The sequence below is a fragment of the Chelon labrosus genome (genome assembly GCF_963514085.1).
Source record: "Chelon labrosus genome assembly, chromosome: 20".
NCBI classification, from domain to species: Eukaryota; Metazoa; Chordata; class Actinopteri; order Mugiliformes; family Mugilidae; genus Chelon; species Chelon labrosus.
The window spans coordinates 17503700-17517252 of record NC_140353.1 but is presented as its reverse complement, the minus strand read 5'-3'; the positions used below and the strand labels follow the sequence as shown (position 1 = coordinate 17517252).

General features: G+C 42.5%; 1 protein-coding gene across 4 annotated transcripts in view; it reads right to left on the bottom strand.

The window, feature by feature from the left end:
* Positions 1–1168: 1168 nt before the first annotated feature.
* The window catches only part of ldlrap1b (low density lipoprotein receptor adaptor protein 1b), a 32320-nt gene continuing 19935 nt past the window's right edge, over positions 1169–13553 (bottom strand). The window contains exons 6-9 of one of the 4 annotated variants that reach the window (XM_084568647.1): positions 8662–8757; positions 5825–5919; positions 5345–5379; positions 1169–2660 (exon numbers count right to left, since the gene is read on the bottom strand). In XM_084568647.1, the coding sequence (XP_084424773.1) occupies positions 2516–2660; positions 5345–5379; positions 5825–5919; positions 8662–8757 (371 nt within the window). In that variant the 3' untranslated portion in view covers positions 1169–2515. Of the gene's footprint in view, positions 2661–5344; positions 5380–5785; positions 5920–8661; positions 8758–13553 lie in introns of all 4 variants that reach the window. The other 3 variants (XM_084568646.1, XM_084568648.1, XM_084568645.1) reach the window with 3 other exon arrangements.

Sequence of the window (13553 nt, the reverse complement as noted above, 5' to 3'; positions counted from 1 at the left end):
TTCATTGCTGATTCTTAAATTGAAGGTAGGTGTGCATGTGTGAATGGATTTTGGTCTCTTAAGCCATTTTGTTGTAAACAAATACTACTCCATGGCACACAGATGAGTTGCTCTTACACTGGCTATCACCACATAAACAAACAATTTGTTTGGCTCAGCAGATCTTTGCCCAAGCATAATCACTTCTCAATGGAGAGACTGCAGACCAAATTTCCCATAAGTTGGTCTAGCTTCCAGACTAGAATGTCATACTATAAATTTCCCAAATAACAAGATAACTGACTCTAATGTGAATAATTATTCAAACTTGTTGTGTTCAGACATATATAAACCCCCTGACCAGATTATAAACATTTTATTTAAAGCACTACGAACATCTACGAACTATGAGTGTTTACGGTAAGCTTGACAAAATTGTAAAACTAGTCGTACATCACTGCAGATTCAGTGTTGCCCAAGCACTCATCATGTATTTCAAATTGCGGGCACCCGATGTTGTTATTCATTATTAATGAATTAATTATAAATTAATTTATTCCCAGGCCATCATCTGCTCTTTGACCAATGAGCTGACAGTGGGAATCCCGCTCATCTCACTGGTCGAGGTTGCGAAGAAGATACTGGAAGACAACAAAGCAACAATGTTTCCTCACACTTTCTGTTCGCACTTTTCTTATTGCACTGTTACAAGAGGAATGTTCTACTTTCTAATGTTTTCTATTAATTTATACAGTTTTAAGTTAAGCAGGACAGGTTTCTGTTTAAGAAAGATACTTATTTTATCAACCGTCACCTGTCATTGGCACAAACCTAATTATACAGCACTTTGGGCCTTCATTAAATTTTAATGTTTGAGTTATACAAAACATTATTAACCCGTATAATTTGTCATCAGTAGGGAAACTAGCTATAGAGACCAAACCCGGTTTTAGTACCAGACTCTGAACATTTTTATAGCTCTGCTGTAAAGTTGGACATTTTAACATTGAGGTCTGTGAGAATTGACTCCTTATGAACAAGAAACTGCAGATTTTGGCACGTCCACATCAACTTCAATTTTCTCCTAAAACACAAGGGGACATCTTCAGATTATACCTGTTTTCTCTTCAACGCACAAATAGAAAACTGAATCTTCACACTGGAGAAAATAATTATTTGATTCGCATCATAAACAAACACAATTAGATTTTTATTGAAATTTATGTAAATTAATGAATTAAATTAAATTCATACATAAACAAATGCCAGAAATAACACTGGGAAACATCCCCGGGGAAAAATTAAACAAAAACAAAACAGTAAACTATTAAAGTCAGTGTAACATAATAGAACATATGGTGGCAGAGTGCTGACACAACACCTTCATCCTGGTGGACTGCCTGGTTTGTTTTACAGCTGCAAATCTGAGTTGACATGTTAAAAGTTGTGTTAAAGTGAAATAAATCTCTCAACCTCTTTCCACTTTACCATCCAAGTCTCATCCTTGAGTCAAATGTGTCATTTGGAGTTTTATACTTCTCTCCAGGGTTGGTCAATCTTGTGAGACGCAACATTTTAATCCACATGTCAGACAAATAAGAATCAGGAATCTAACTTTGAGTATGGTGAGTTAAAGTTGTAAAACGCTTTGTAAAGTTCAAGGAGAAGAGTTAATAGAGGCACTGTATATAAGCCTAAATAACGACTTGGATGCTTATTGACATTTAATTCCCTTAAATGAAATGTGTGCTTTTAAAGATGACTGCTGAGTGCAAAAATAGATTTTGCAGTAGAAAAAAAAATAAGATTGTCACTTTGTTCTCATCCATTTTTCACACAAACACTCTCTGACAAACATGCACACACATTTTTTTAAAGCTTTTGATGCCCTACGAAAGGCTGAAGACTTGAAGCACATAGGTAGTAACGTAACTGTTTCAGCCAGTACAGGAACTGGTGCATTGGTGACTTTCCCTCTAATCCTGTTTCATTTCTTCGCCTCTAAGTAAATCAAATAGGTAACAGGACCCTTGTTGACCTTCCAATCTCCACTCATTTCATGGTTCTCATATTTCACTTTGTACATTTATATACTGCACACACACACACACACACACGCGCACGAGCACACACACACGCACGCACACACGCACGCACGCACACACGCACACTTTCTGTAACGCAATGTACACGAGCACATACCACAAACACATTACCAACCGTGAATGGGTAAACAGACACAAAAAAGAAGTTATACACTGACTGTAACCAACATTAAGTGACTGCATGTTTTCCAAAGAAAAGGGAGGAACTGCTTTGTATTGCTTTGGCCTGTTCTGCGAGCAGCCAGCCCACGTTGTCCGTCTCTGGTCGTGTGGATGCAGAAGCATCAGAGAGCCACTAGACTGCAGCAGTGAGAGCAGCAGGGAGGAGGTGGGGAACCTTTCAGATGTCATCGCTGTCTGCCGTCTCTTCAGTTTTACCATCACTTCTCCTCATCTCTCCCTGGTTTTCCCTTCTTGGCAGAGGCTTCACACTAGAACCCTAACGTGTCTTTTTGTGCTGTGAAGTCCATCTCCTCTTGGTCCCATTTGCCTGGGGACAGGCACTCTTCAGAGTTCAAGTCCTGAGGGTTTACCCCAATGTCCAGGACCTGGGGGTTAGTGCGAGACTCAGCGAGTCTGGAGGAAAAAAGGAAAACAGACATTTTATTAGCAACTGCTACGATTAAATCTGGGCTGTGATCAAAATTCGTCTGATTATTAGTCGATTGTTTGCTACTTTAAAAAGTGTATAAGCAGCGGTGAATACAGTTTGTACAGAAAATATGGACATAAAAATGGTCATCCTATACATAAAGAGGAGATCATGACTGAACAAAACAACGCCACATGTGGCCAGATGTGTAAATAAAATGATTCCCTTATTGATATGATCACGACAATCCATAGACTGTAGAAAATATGGACGACAACTGGTCAAATTGACGCTAGTATCCTGGGGATACGGGTGGCACCATGTTACCAGTTTGAAGAGTGTGAGCAGTACAGTCTGAGAGTGGAGCCATATTATCGATGACCCATCCACACTTCCTCTAGACTCACTGGCTTTTGCATTTGGTTAGTACTACGCCCATCTCTACCTCCACCAGTTACAAGTGTTGGATTATAAGATGCTTTATGTTTTTGTTTCTAAAGTGTCAAATAATAATAACTAAAACTAACTTTCTTAGAAGAATTGATATTTGAACATGCATTAGTATTATATTAACTACATATGACAGGAACCATCCTTGGAAAAAAATCTATATTTGACATGGACTGTAGTGTTTTAATTTTGCCCAAAGTCCCATCCACTAATATGGAGGAGGAGGAGCTTATGACCTATACTGCAGCCAGTCACCAGGGGGAGCTCTTTCTCTTTACTTTCATGGAGCTGTCATGGCATCCACTTTTCTACAGTCTGAGACGATCCAATATCCTACATACTGAATGCTTATTTTACACTAAAAACATGTTAGTCCTACATGTGAACACACACCACTTCCAGTCACTGTGACATCTCTCATTCAGTGTCATGGTTCTAACACAGTGAAAGCTGATGGACGTGAAGCAGAATCACAACATGTGTGATGAGGACGTGGACACAGTGGAGGAAACATCAGGTTCTGTGGCAGAGAGACTTTCCGTTGGCATGTTAAACTGTGAATGGTGAAAGGAGGGAGGCTTCCTCCTTGTTGCATTTTAGAGTAAGTCAAAGTTTCTGATCTATGTTAATGATAAAACTACACGAGTCTTAATAAATCTGGATGAACACGGACATCCACACAGATGAGCAGACTTGAATCGTGACTTGACGAGGGGAGAATGAGGTGGAAGTCACAATATCCAGTGAATGATATTGTTACCTGAGTAGGATTCAAAGCTATCCAGACTGCGGCTGGGGGTGCAAAGGAAACATGTCACAAGTCAGGCAACAATTAAACTGAACCATTACCGGACATACTTATGTGGCCACTGTTTGGCCTCATGTCTAAATGCTTAGAAATAGGCTTATTTTTCTCTTCACAAAACAGAATATATATGCAAATATTACACATTGTTTTCTTATCGTTGTCTTCTGGCAGGCTTTTTAAATTTACAGTTACTGAGCAGCAGCCAGTAGATGGCAGTAAAGACACGAGAATAGCTACAGCACTGGTCCCTGACAACATCTCTATGTAACCTACTCACAGCAGATATAGTAGCAAAACTGTTCATGTAAGAGAATTCAAATGTTCCTGATCAAACCTAAAGTATAGTTCAACATTGAGTCATTTTGTGAGTTTGCCTGCTACATTATCTCCTGCATGCTGAGAGAAATATAAGACCTGGTGACTGTGAAGTGTTTGAACACTCAGGACTCGCAGACACCATCATTCAGTCATTCTCTTTTCTCTTGTTTCTCTTCCGCTCTCCTTGTCAGGGGAAGTTGATTGTGCTGGTGAACACTGGGATCAGAGATGTCAACCTGCCTCTTGGTGCCCCTGAATTTCCTTCAATTACATACGTCTACAAAACTGGTGCATCTTTGCTTATGCTGGCAGCATCCTCATTAATCACGGAGAGGGAGAGTAACGGCGTTAGGGTGTAATTACAGTGTGTGGGCACAAATAATCATCTGATAACAGGGCTAAAATGGCCTCTTGGTGCCTGATTACAGAGTCCGTGGAGCCTGGTCTCCCTCCAATAAATGTAAGTGAGAAAATAGTACTATCCCTGTCGAATTAGCAGAGGAAATGAAAAGCAGAACCAAAGGAAATGAACACACTAAAATGGAGTCTTTACAGTGGCCCTAAACAAATAGCTGTAAACATTTTCACTGTGCAACCTGACAGCAGACCACCACAGCTAATCTAAATTGAAACATTAATCACAGTGGACTCCAGCTCTGTTCTGATTAGCCTGTTGACGGCAGAGACGGGATTTAAGGAATTCCAATCAGCACAGACAATGGACTTTATATCTTGCAGACTTCACACTGTATACTGTTTCCTGCTGAAGAGCGTGCAATAGTGTAAATAAGTTACTTCCCTTTGGGTTTGTGATATAAATAGAATGCAAAGTGTCCCTCAGCAGCTAATGTTTGTAATCACAGTCTTCTCGACCTCACATGAAATCAGCGTGATGGAAAACGGAGCCTACAAAAGCAGCATGACTCAGGGCGGGTGTCGGCTGCACCGGGGCCTGTAAACCGATCTCAGAGCGGGGACGGGCAGAGTTGATTACGAGAGCAGGCCAAACTGCGGGCGGCTTCTCCCTCAACGGCAGCTCGTGTGGCTGTTTATCAGAGGAGGAGGAAAACACAAATTCACACTTCCCCTCACCTTGAGAAAGCCTCGTCCAGACCGTCCTCCAACTCCTGCCAGACACAACAGACACATATTTATTAGTTTTTTGCCTCAAGAGACGATCAGTAAACAGCATTTAATCATGACATATTAATAGACTCACTATCACATGCATTCATTCACCTCTTGCCACTTCCCTCTATCCTCAAAGGGGAAGTAAAGCTAAACTATTTGAAGCCCCACACCCTCTCCAGCTATGTGACCGTTCGATAAGCCCAGTTCTGTTCAATGGGCCATTGTCTACCTCATCGTGGCAGCGGTACAGCCGCGGGGGCCCACTCCTTTGATGCAGCAGGTACGGTGCCTCCCCAGGCACTCTGGTCAGTTAATCAGGGTTTCCTGCTTGGAATTTATCCCTTCCCATCTTATCAAGGCTAAACAGCTGAAACCCACTGACCAGCCCGACTCTTGTCTTACCCATACAGTATTGTTGTTCTCTGTTGCGTGATTATGCACCGTAAAGGGATCCGAATCAGTCTGCTTTGTTCCTGAGTGGACCAGCGCCATGTTGGCTCCCTCTGCCAAATCCAGAAGTTTCCCGGTGGCTACTTCTGAAAAACACGAGCACAATTTACAACAACTTAAATATAAAAGTAGTTCATATTCACAGTTAAGCCCCAGTCTGTCAGTAAACAACAACATAACAATACATTAATTCCATGTAAGCATATGATCAGCACTTGTGACTGTCATACTCTTATGCATATAAAAGATCTACGATCACACACTATCTGGTGAGGTTCAGTTTTCATTATTCCACCTCTAATGTATCTCATCAATTCAGTCATCTGTGGATTGTCACTTTGTGATAAGTGAGCACTGAGTAACCCCTTGACTTTTACGCCTAACTACGTTGACACCACTGATCTATAATGGGATTGGCTTGTAATGGCCTTGCCTGATGATTAATGCGTTTCAATAATGTGTGTCAACACTCATTTCCGCCTCGTCTTTTAGGCTAATGTTGTCCACTGAGAACGGTAAAATTACTCCTCTAATGCTCCCGTGACTCTGAAACTAGAACACCCTTAACTGACATCTGAACAGTTTCTGGGTTCCTTCAAAGTAAAGCTCACTGACAACGGAGTCAGCAGGCAATAAAGTTCTCATTCAACCTCTCTGTCAACACTGGCTCAGAGGCGTTGTACTATTGTGTAGTTATGGAGAGGGCAATAACGTAGGGTTGTCCTTCATGGCGAAAAAGGATCAGGACTCAACTGATTAGGTTAGGTTTTTGTTAAGGTGGAAGTGGGGCTCTAGGAACAAACGCGTATCTATAACAGCAACTATTTAGATGACTAGATGCTTAAATATTGTATAACAGTAAATTCTGTGTCTTTTGATTTTGGCTTGTTGTTACGTCAAATTTGAAGATGTCACTTTGGACTCTGGGAAGAATCTGGGAAAATAGTAATCCGATTAATTGCTGAGGAAATAAATAATTAGCAGGTCTACACTGCAGCCTGTAAAGACAGCACAATCCCCCTAACAATCAGGCTAACACAGGAAGTGGCGTTTATTTTTTGGAGCCACTGTTAAGCCACGTGCAGCGTAGCCTGATGTGCACTTCTTCTTAGAAAATGTAATACATGTTGTGGTGAGAATAGCGTGCAACGGCAGCAATTGGTCTGAAATGCATTTCCTAGTTCACGTATCTAAGTGGTGGCGCTATTTACCACTACTTAGACAACTTCTCTTTTTGATGTTTTGCAGTGATTTGAATAAAACTACCTGTTGCTCAACATTTATTAACTCCAACTTCAAACATGATCTGCTGGGTTTCAGTCACTACTGTTTGAAGTACACATAAAAACCCAACACAGCTGACTAATGTTTCAGTGGTGTAATTACAGAACAATGTCGACACAGCAGCACACAAGTATCTGTGTGTAGATCCCTTGTGGGAGTGTAAACCAAGAATTAGAGGCCTGGCACCGGGACAGAGTGGAGGGTATCATGTCTCATGAATAAAGCTGATTCACCTCTGACAACATCACTGATAATCCTGAGAGTCTCTCTGACTCAGTGGCATGCCATTTGATCAGCCAAAGTGCAGGGCACGTAAATGTAACCTTCCCCCCTAAAGCTCTAAAGCTCTGCCGTCCCCAGTCACTGCTTCTCAGCTAAAATCCTCTGGCAGGAGAACGCTGCTCAACCTGGTTCAAAAGGCACTCAGAAGCTCCCAAAGCACCGCGTATTACTCTGTTGTGCAATTACTCCAATTTGCCTTAGAGAAATCCAATTCCCTGGCAGCTAAATGACCCACCAAATGGTCAGAGGGATAATATTAGTCCGGAAACGGACACCAAGCCTCTCTGTTAGCAGAAATCTGTGTCCAGCCCCTGCTTTGTTGAGTCTTCCCACAGGGGATCATCCTTAAAACCCGCATCTGCCATGAAATGCTACGCAATCAGGGCGCCACACTGAAATAAAGTGTCCGAGCAGATTTAGAGAGATCTCTCTCTGTGGCTGGAGGCCACCTGGCTAGACAGAGGGGGAAGCTCTGCACAAAGCTGATGTTTTCAGAGGTTTTTAGACTTCCCTGCAAACAAAATATGCCTGTCCCAAACTGAAACCTCAAATTCCAAAAGGATGACGGGGAAAATGCCATCACAGGACATCGGCATACAAAATGTGACAGGAAAAAGGCACAAACACAAACTGAAAAGAAAGCACTATGAGAATAGTGTACAGCTATTGTGCCTCAGACAACAGGGTGCACTCCTTCTCATTTATTCACAGGCCTTGGACATTGAACTAACAATGCCTTAAGGTTGTCCGACTCGGTGGATGTCAGCAATATGTTCGGAGGGCATGACCCCTGTCTAAAATCTTAGGAAATCTGGTGGAACAATGGGGTCATAGAAAGCGCAGTCCTCTTTCATGCTTTTTACACAAACTGCGCTCCAATTGTGTTCCCACAGTCGGGCTATTGTACGAGCGCGATAAGAGTTCTCTGTTATCGCACAACGTCAATAGAATTGCTGAAGCAAGATTTGCTTTAATGAATCCACAACACAGCAATGAGGATTTAATGTTAGCAAATTAAAAAGGCCATCACCATTATCATCGTACATAATCACTTAAAAATGTCATTCGCTCTTCATTGTTATGTCTGTGAGCTATAATAACCAAGGAAGCGCAGACTGTTGTCATCTGACCTGCCGCCTCAATATAGGCCAATCTTTGACAGTCGGCTGACTACTCTTCCTCTCCCCCGAGGCTACGACTGCTGTGACAGAGAGGGTGAGGAGGAGAGAGAGGGAGACGTGATGATGGGCGACGTGACTCACCTCCTCCCTTCAGGCTGCCCAGGCTGGCCGAGCTGTCCGACTGGGAGTTGCTGGCTCCTTCCCCGTCTGAACCCGACTTCGCTCGCTTCTCTTTTTCTATGTGTGCAGGACAAAGAGAGAAAGGGAGAAAAAGAGCAGTCAGTAAAGACAAGTGATTTGTGACTCCTAAACTACCACAGGGTCAGGGTGTTGTTGGAGGAGCGGTTATTTCTCCAGCAGCTGGAAATGTGGCCATTAAATGTTTCACTAACCGAGCATGCAATATGCGTAAACAAATCGGCGGCGGTAATTTGGCAGATAAAGTAAAAGCCGTCGCTCAAGTCATCTGCCAGGCGAAACCTACAGGAGGAGAGGGTCCGCCGCGGCTTCAAAGATTTTCACACATCTCAAACAGCAGGAAGTTGCACTCACTGCAGCATTTACACTGAGAGGCCACGGCACACTCGGAGGTCGCCAAGCACCACTGACAACAGCTTTCGATACACTTCCTGCATGACGCTGCTACTTTACTAAACTTAGCAGAGGGCAAGCAGAGCAGCTTTAGGGCCTGTAATTATACGGCATTTCAGAACCTCCTCAGAACTGCTCCGAAAGTTAGAAAAGTCTAGGAACGCTTTTTAGAAACGGGGCTACAGCTGGGAAAGGTTGTGATTGAGGATTAGAAAATAGCATCAATTCTTTTATGCATAATGTCGTACTGTGGTATAAGTGACTTGAGAAATCTGCTACGGTTATGTATTCAGAAATGATGGCATTTACATTACAATTTTAATTTCAAACATCACACTGAAGAACTATCGAGGAAACCAAGTTCATGATGGATTTCTTGTATGTATCAGTCATGTTTTTCCTCTATCTCCACACTACAGTATGACTCCAGCCTTGTTTGATTATGGTGATAACATTTACAGATTTGTTTGTCCCACTGACTTGGCCAAACTTGACCCACTTTAAGGTTAAGGTCTTCACTTGCCGCGTGCAGTGTTGGCACATGTTAAGGCACATTCTAGACAGGTTAGCCAGTCTGTGTATGTACTTGTCTCAAACTGTCTCCACTGCCAAAGAGTCACTCCCCTGAGTGTATTTTGGTTTGTGTGCTGAGAGGAAGGTGCATCCTCCTCTCACTCACTTGAGAGACATTTATGTGGACTAACATTGGGGTAAGGCTGCCTTACCAGTCTAAATAAAAGTTGCTCTCTGCAAAATCGTCCATATGACATCCCTGCAATCTCCAATCATAAATGCAACAACTGACTGCGTTTAAAGGTGCCACCTGCGACCTCTGCAGACTGAGACTGGGGGAAAAAAGTTTCTTTTACTACGCCCTCTGGTCTTGGAATTACATGGAGCTTAGACTCAATCTATTAAACACTCTCTTGTGTCCACTTCCAATAAACGAAACTTAACAGAAGTGTGAACCGCAAACAGTTCTTGCTACATCGCCTACCAACGCTGGCTCGTTATTCCTGTGCGTATGTGTTGTGCATGATTTGTGTTCACATGAGCAGATAGTTTTTAACATTTCTCACATGTACTGATATGTATTTTCTTGTATTGACACCTTTGTGACCAGGTCACCTTTAAAAAAAAATATATAATTTATAATCTGTTTTTTGTTGTTGTTGTTTAATAGAGATTATTAGAAGATTTCACGGTGCCATGCATCATCCAACCTCATTATTTCACAAGTCCTAGAAGAGTGCTGCTGCATCTTGCGCATATTGCATAAGCACGTGTCGTAAATGTGATTCACCCGTCCACTGCACTCTTTGTTCACTTGTTCTGGGAAATGCATTGTAACAAGAGGGATGCAAAGTACCCTGTAAGAGTGAAACTTGGTCTTTCAAATATTTAACCCCGCATCTTGGATAAGAAAATAGGATTACATTCATTAGGCAGCTAAAAATCAATGTTTGTTTTAGTCCGTCCTCAATAAAAGGCCATCGATATCTGAATTATAAGGCAAGTTTAATTAATTACTTCCAAAAATATTGGCTTGAACAAGATTATTCTTGCCGCGCCGCTGCATTTTCCTCCTTGCAATAAAAGTGCAACACTGTGGCGGCATCAGTTTCTGCAGGGAGAGCTTGAACTCTGTATTTTTCTTTGTCAACATAAAATGTTTTTGCTCCTATTAAGAGCAATAATCCATCACTCTAAGCGATGTCCTCCACCGACATGCTTGATAAATAGGGGCCCAGATATTTGTAATGACTAGCTGAGTCCGAGTCCGCTCGCAAATGGACTCAGAAAACAACCATCTGTGCCTTAACTAAAATGTCATTTCCCATGACACGAAGGTTAAGAAGATCCTCAAACTAATCGCAGAAAAACACAAGACCTTCTGTGCTACTGATAAGTCCCACAGGGGCCAAGATGCTGACACACGGTAAATAAGGATTTCAGCGCCGTCGCTCCAGATGAGACGTCCATTTCTGCCTATTCCAAAAGGACCTTGTTTCAGCAAGGAGACATTTTTATTTCATCATCACCCTTTGTTTAAAAAAAAACCCGTCTCATGAGAACAGGTAGCTTAGCGATGGCAGTGTAACAAAAATGTCCCCAGACACCTGTTTTCTCCTCACGGTCTTTCTAGTGTGTAGTTTTCAGTCTGATTGGAGTATTACACTGCTGCTGCTGCTGCTGCTGCTGCTGCTGCTGCTGCTACACACGAAACCAACTTCTCTTCTGAACACTCCAGTTCAAAGTATTTACTGCGAATATTATCCGAATGCAGATTTATGAGCAGAGATGGGCGCTTTAATATACAGAGGAATGTGGGTCAGGAATGTGTGGTGTGCTGCGGAGAACCACTCTGGGTGGTGGAGGAGAGATGGCGAGAAACAAGACAGACATGCAGTGGATACCCCACTTCCTGCCCTGATCCTCCGGGGTCTTGGAACTTTAATGAAACAGACTCGAAAGGATTTTCTTCACTCTCCCTGCCGCTCTTTCTTCTCCTGTGTCACAAGAGAACGCCGCAGCTTCCTTTTGAAAATAGATTCCTCCTATCCCCTCCATAACCCCTACCAGAACCGCGAGAACTAGGAGAAAACATGTCATTAAATTAAAAGGGATACTACACCCACCTAGAACACTCAAGGAGAGGTGAAAAGGGATGAGAGAAGGAAAGAGAGATGTGGTGTGTGGGAAAAAGATTAAGGTTAAAAAGTGTCTGTACTATATTGCAATTTTTCTTATTTAACTCTAAAATGAAGAGGCGTGGGGTGAGTAGTCCATGACATTGATCTTGTAAAAAAAAAAAAAAGAAAAAAGATAAAGGAAATGTGCCCACATAAAAGCATTCCCAACCAACACAGAAGAAGAAGAGGAAGGGGTAGCAATGTTGCAAGAAAGAAAGAGGGGGTAGGAATTTTCATACAGTTGCAAGCGTGCGTCTCTAAAGGACTGAATAAATAAGCGCTCCTTCGCATCAGACAGGATCAATGGCACCGCCGCTGAATCTGTCAGGGGGGGCTGAGCCCCCACTGACACGCGCACACAATCATTTTCCTTTCTGTCTTGCACGCTCGCCATCCCCGCACCCCTCCCTGCCCCGCCTTTCATGCCTTCTTGCCCTCTCTTCTCCACATCCCCATCCCCCCACCGTCTCGCTCTCCTCTCCTCCACTCTTTATGATAAACAGAGTGCTGGGATGAGGATGGAGAGGGAAAAGAAAGGAACTCAACGGTGAGTGCACGGGGAGGCTGGAGATCAAGGTGGCAGGTGCAAAAAAATAAATAAAAAATGAACAAATAAATAAATGAATAAAATACAGAAAGCAACAATGGATAATCACACATTTCAAAAGAACACACACAATGCAGCACAGATGTAAAGATGAGGAAGACGGCTGGGGGGCGGCGGTGATGCAAATACCATATTATGTGACGAGAATAGCTCATTTACACTGGAGTCATACATGCAGTAAATTACATGCGTGTTCTGCTGAGCTGAGCTGCTTGTGTGTGACACTGTCCTTACACAGCACTTTGATTGCCTGCTGTGTTCACGGTTGTGTCTGAACTCGCACACCGTTCCTTATCCCCTTTAGTCCCTGCTACGAAATACCCTCACAAACTCAAAGAGGTTGCGGGTTCGACATGAAACAGAAAAATATAGAAGAAGAAAAGGAATTCTGTGAAGCAGAGTGCAATAAAAGGTGAAATACATGAAGATCACTGGAATCACTGTGGAAGATTTACTCCAGTCGGCCTGCCTCTGCCTCAGGCTAACCTTTACCTCCTCTCCACATCAACACCTAGATGAGTCTTTAACCATGACTGGGCCTGTTCAGACCTTGCATTAAGATCCGATCTGGGCTATTCGATCGCAAGTGGCCAGTGTGAAAGACAGGTGTGAACACCCACATTGCATTTGAGAGATCCAATCTCTGACCACATTTGGACGTGGTCTGGATCGCATTCCTTTGGTGGTGTGAAAGCCATGCGTCGCGAGTCACATTTAAGACCTCCTACACAACAGAGGTGCTCCTGTGTCTGCAGAGTTTTGTCTCATTCATTCAGATCACTATTATAATCGATCGCCCATTAAGTCTGTAATGTCTTCTTTAGTAATGAGATCATTTTACAACATTATGTCCTTGTAGCTGTTAACTAACTTAATAAGTAATAAATCTAAGCAAGAATTAACAAATGAAAGTGTGATTAAGTCATTAAATAACATATTAATATGAGGTTAATTATTGATGCGATCATGTTGAGCATAAGGAGCCATGTGTGGCTCAATAATTCCAGATGTCTTTATTTTCCCTTTAACACCAGAGATAACTTCCAGGGTTGGAGTTTTAATGTGAGTTTTGTGCAGGTCTAACTAACATCAGGGTGGAGATCAGTATATAATAACTTACTGGGTGTACCAAAGTCATGATG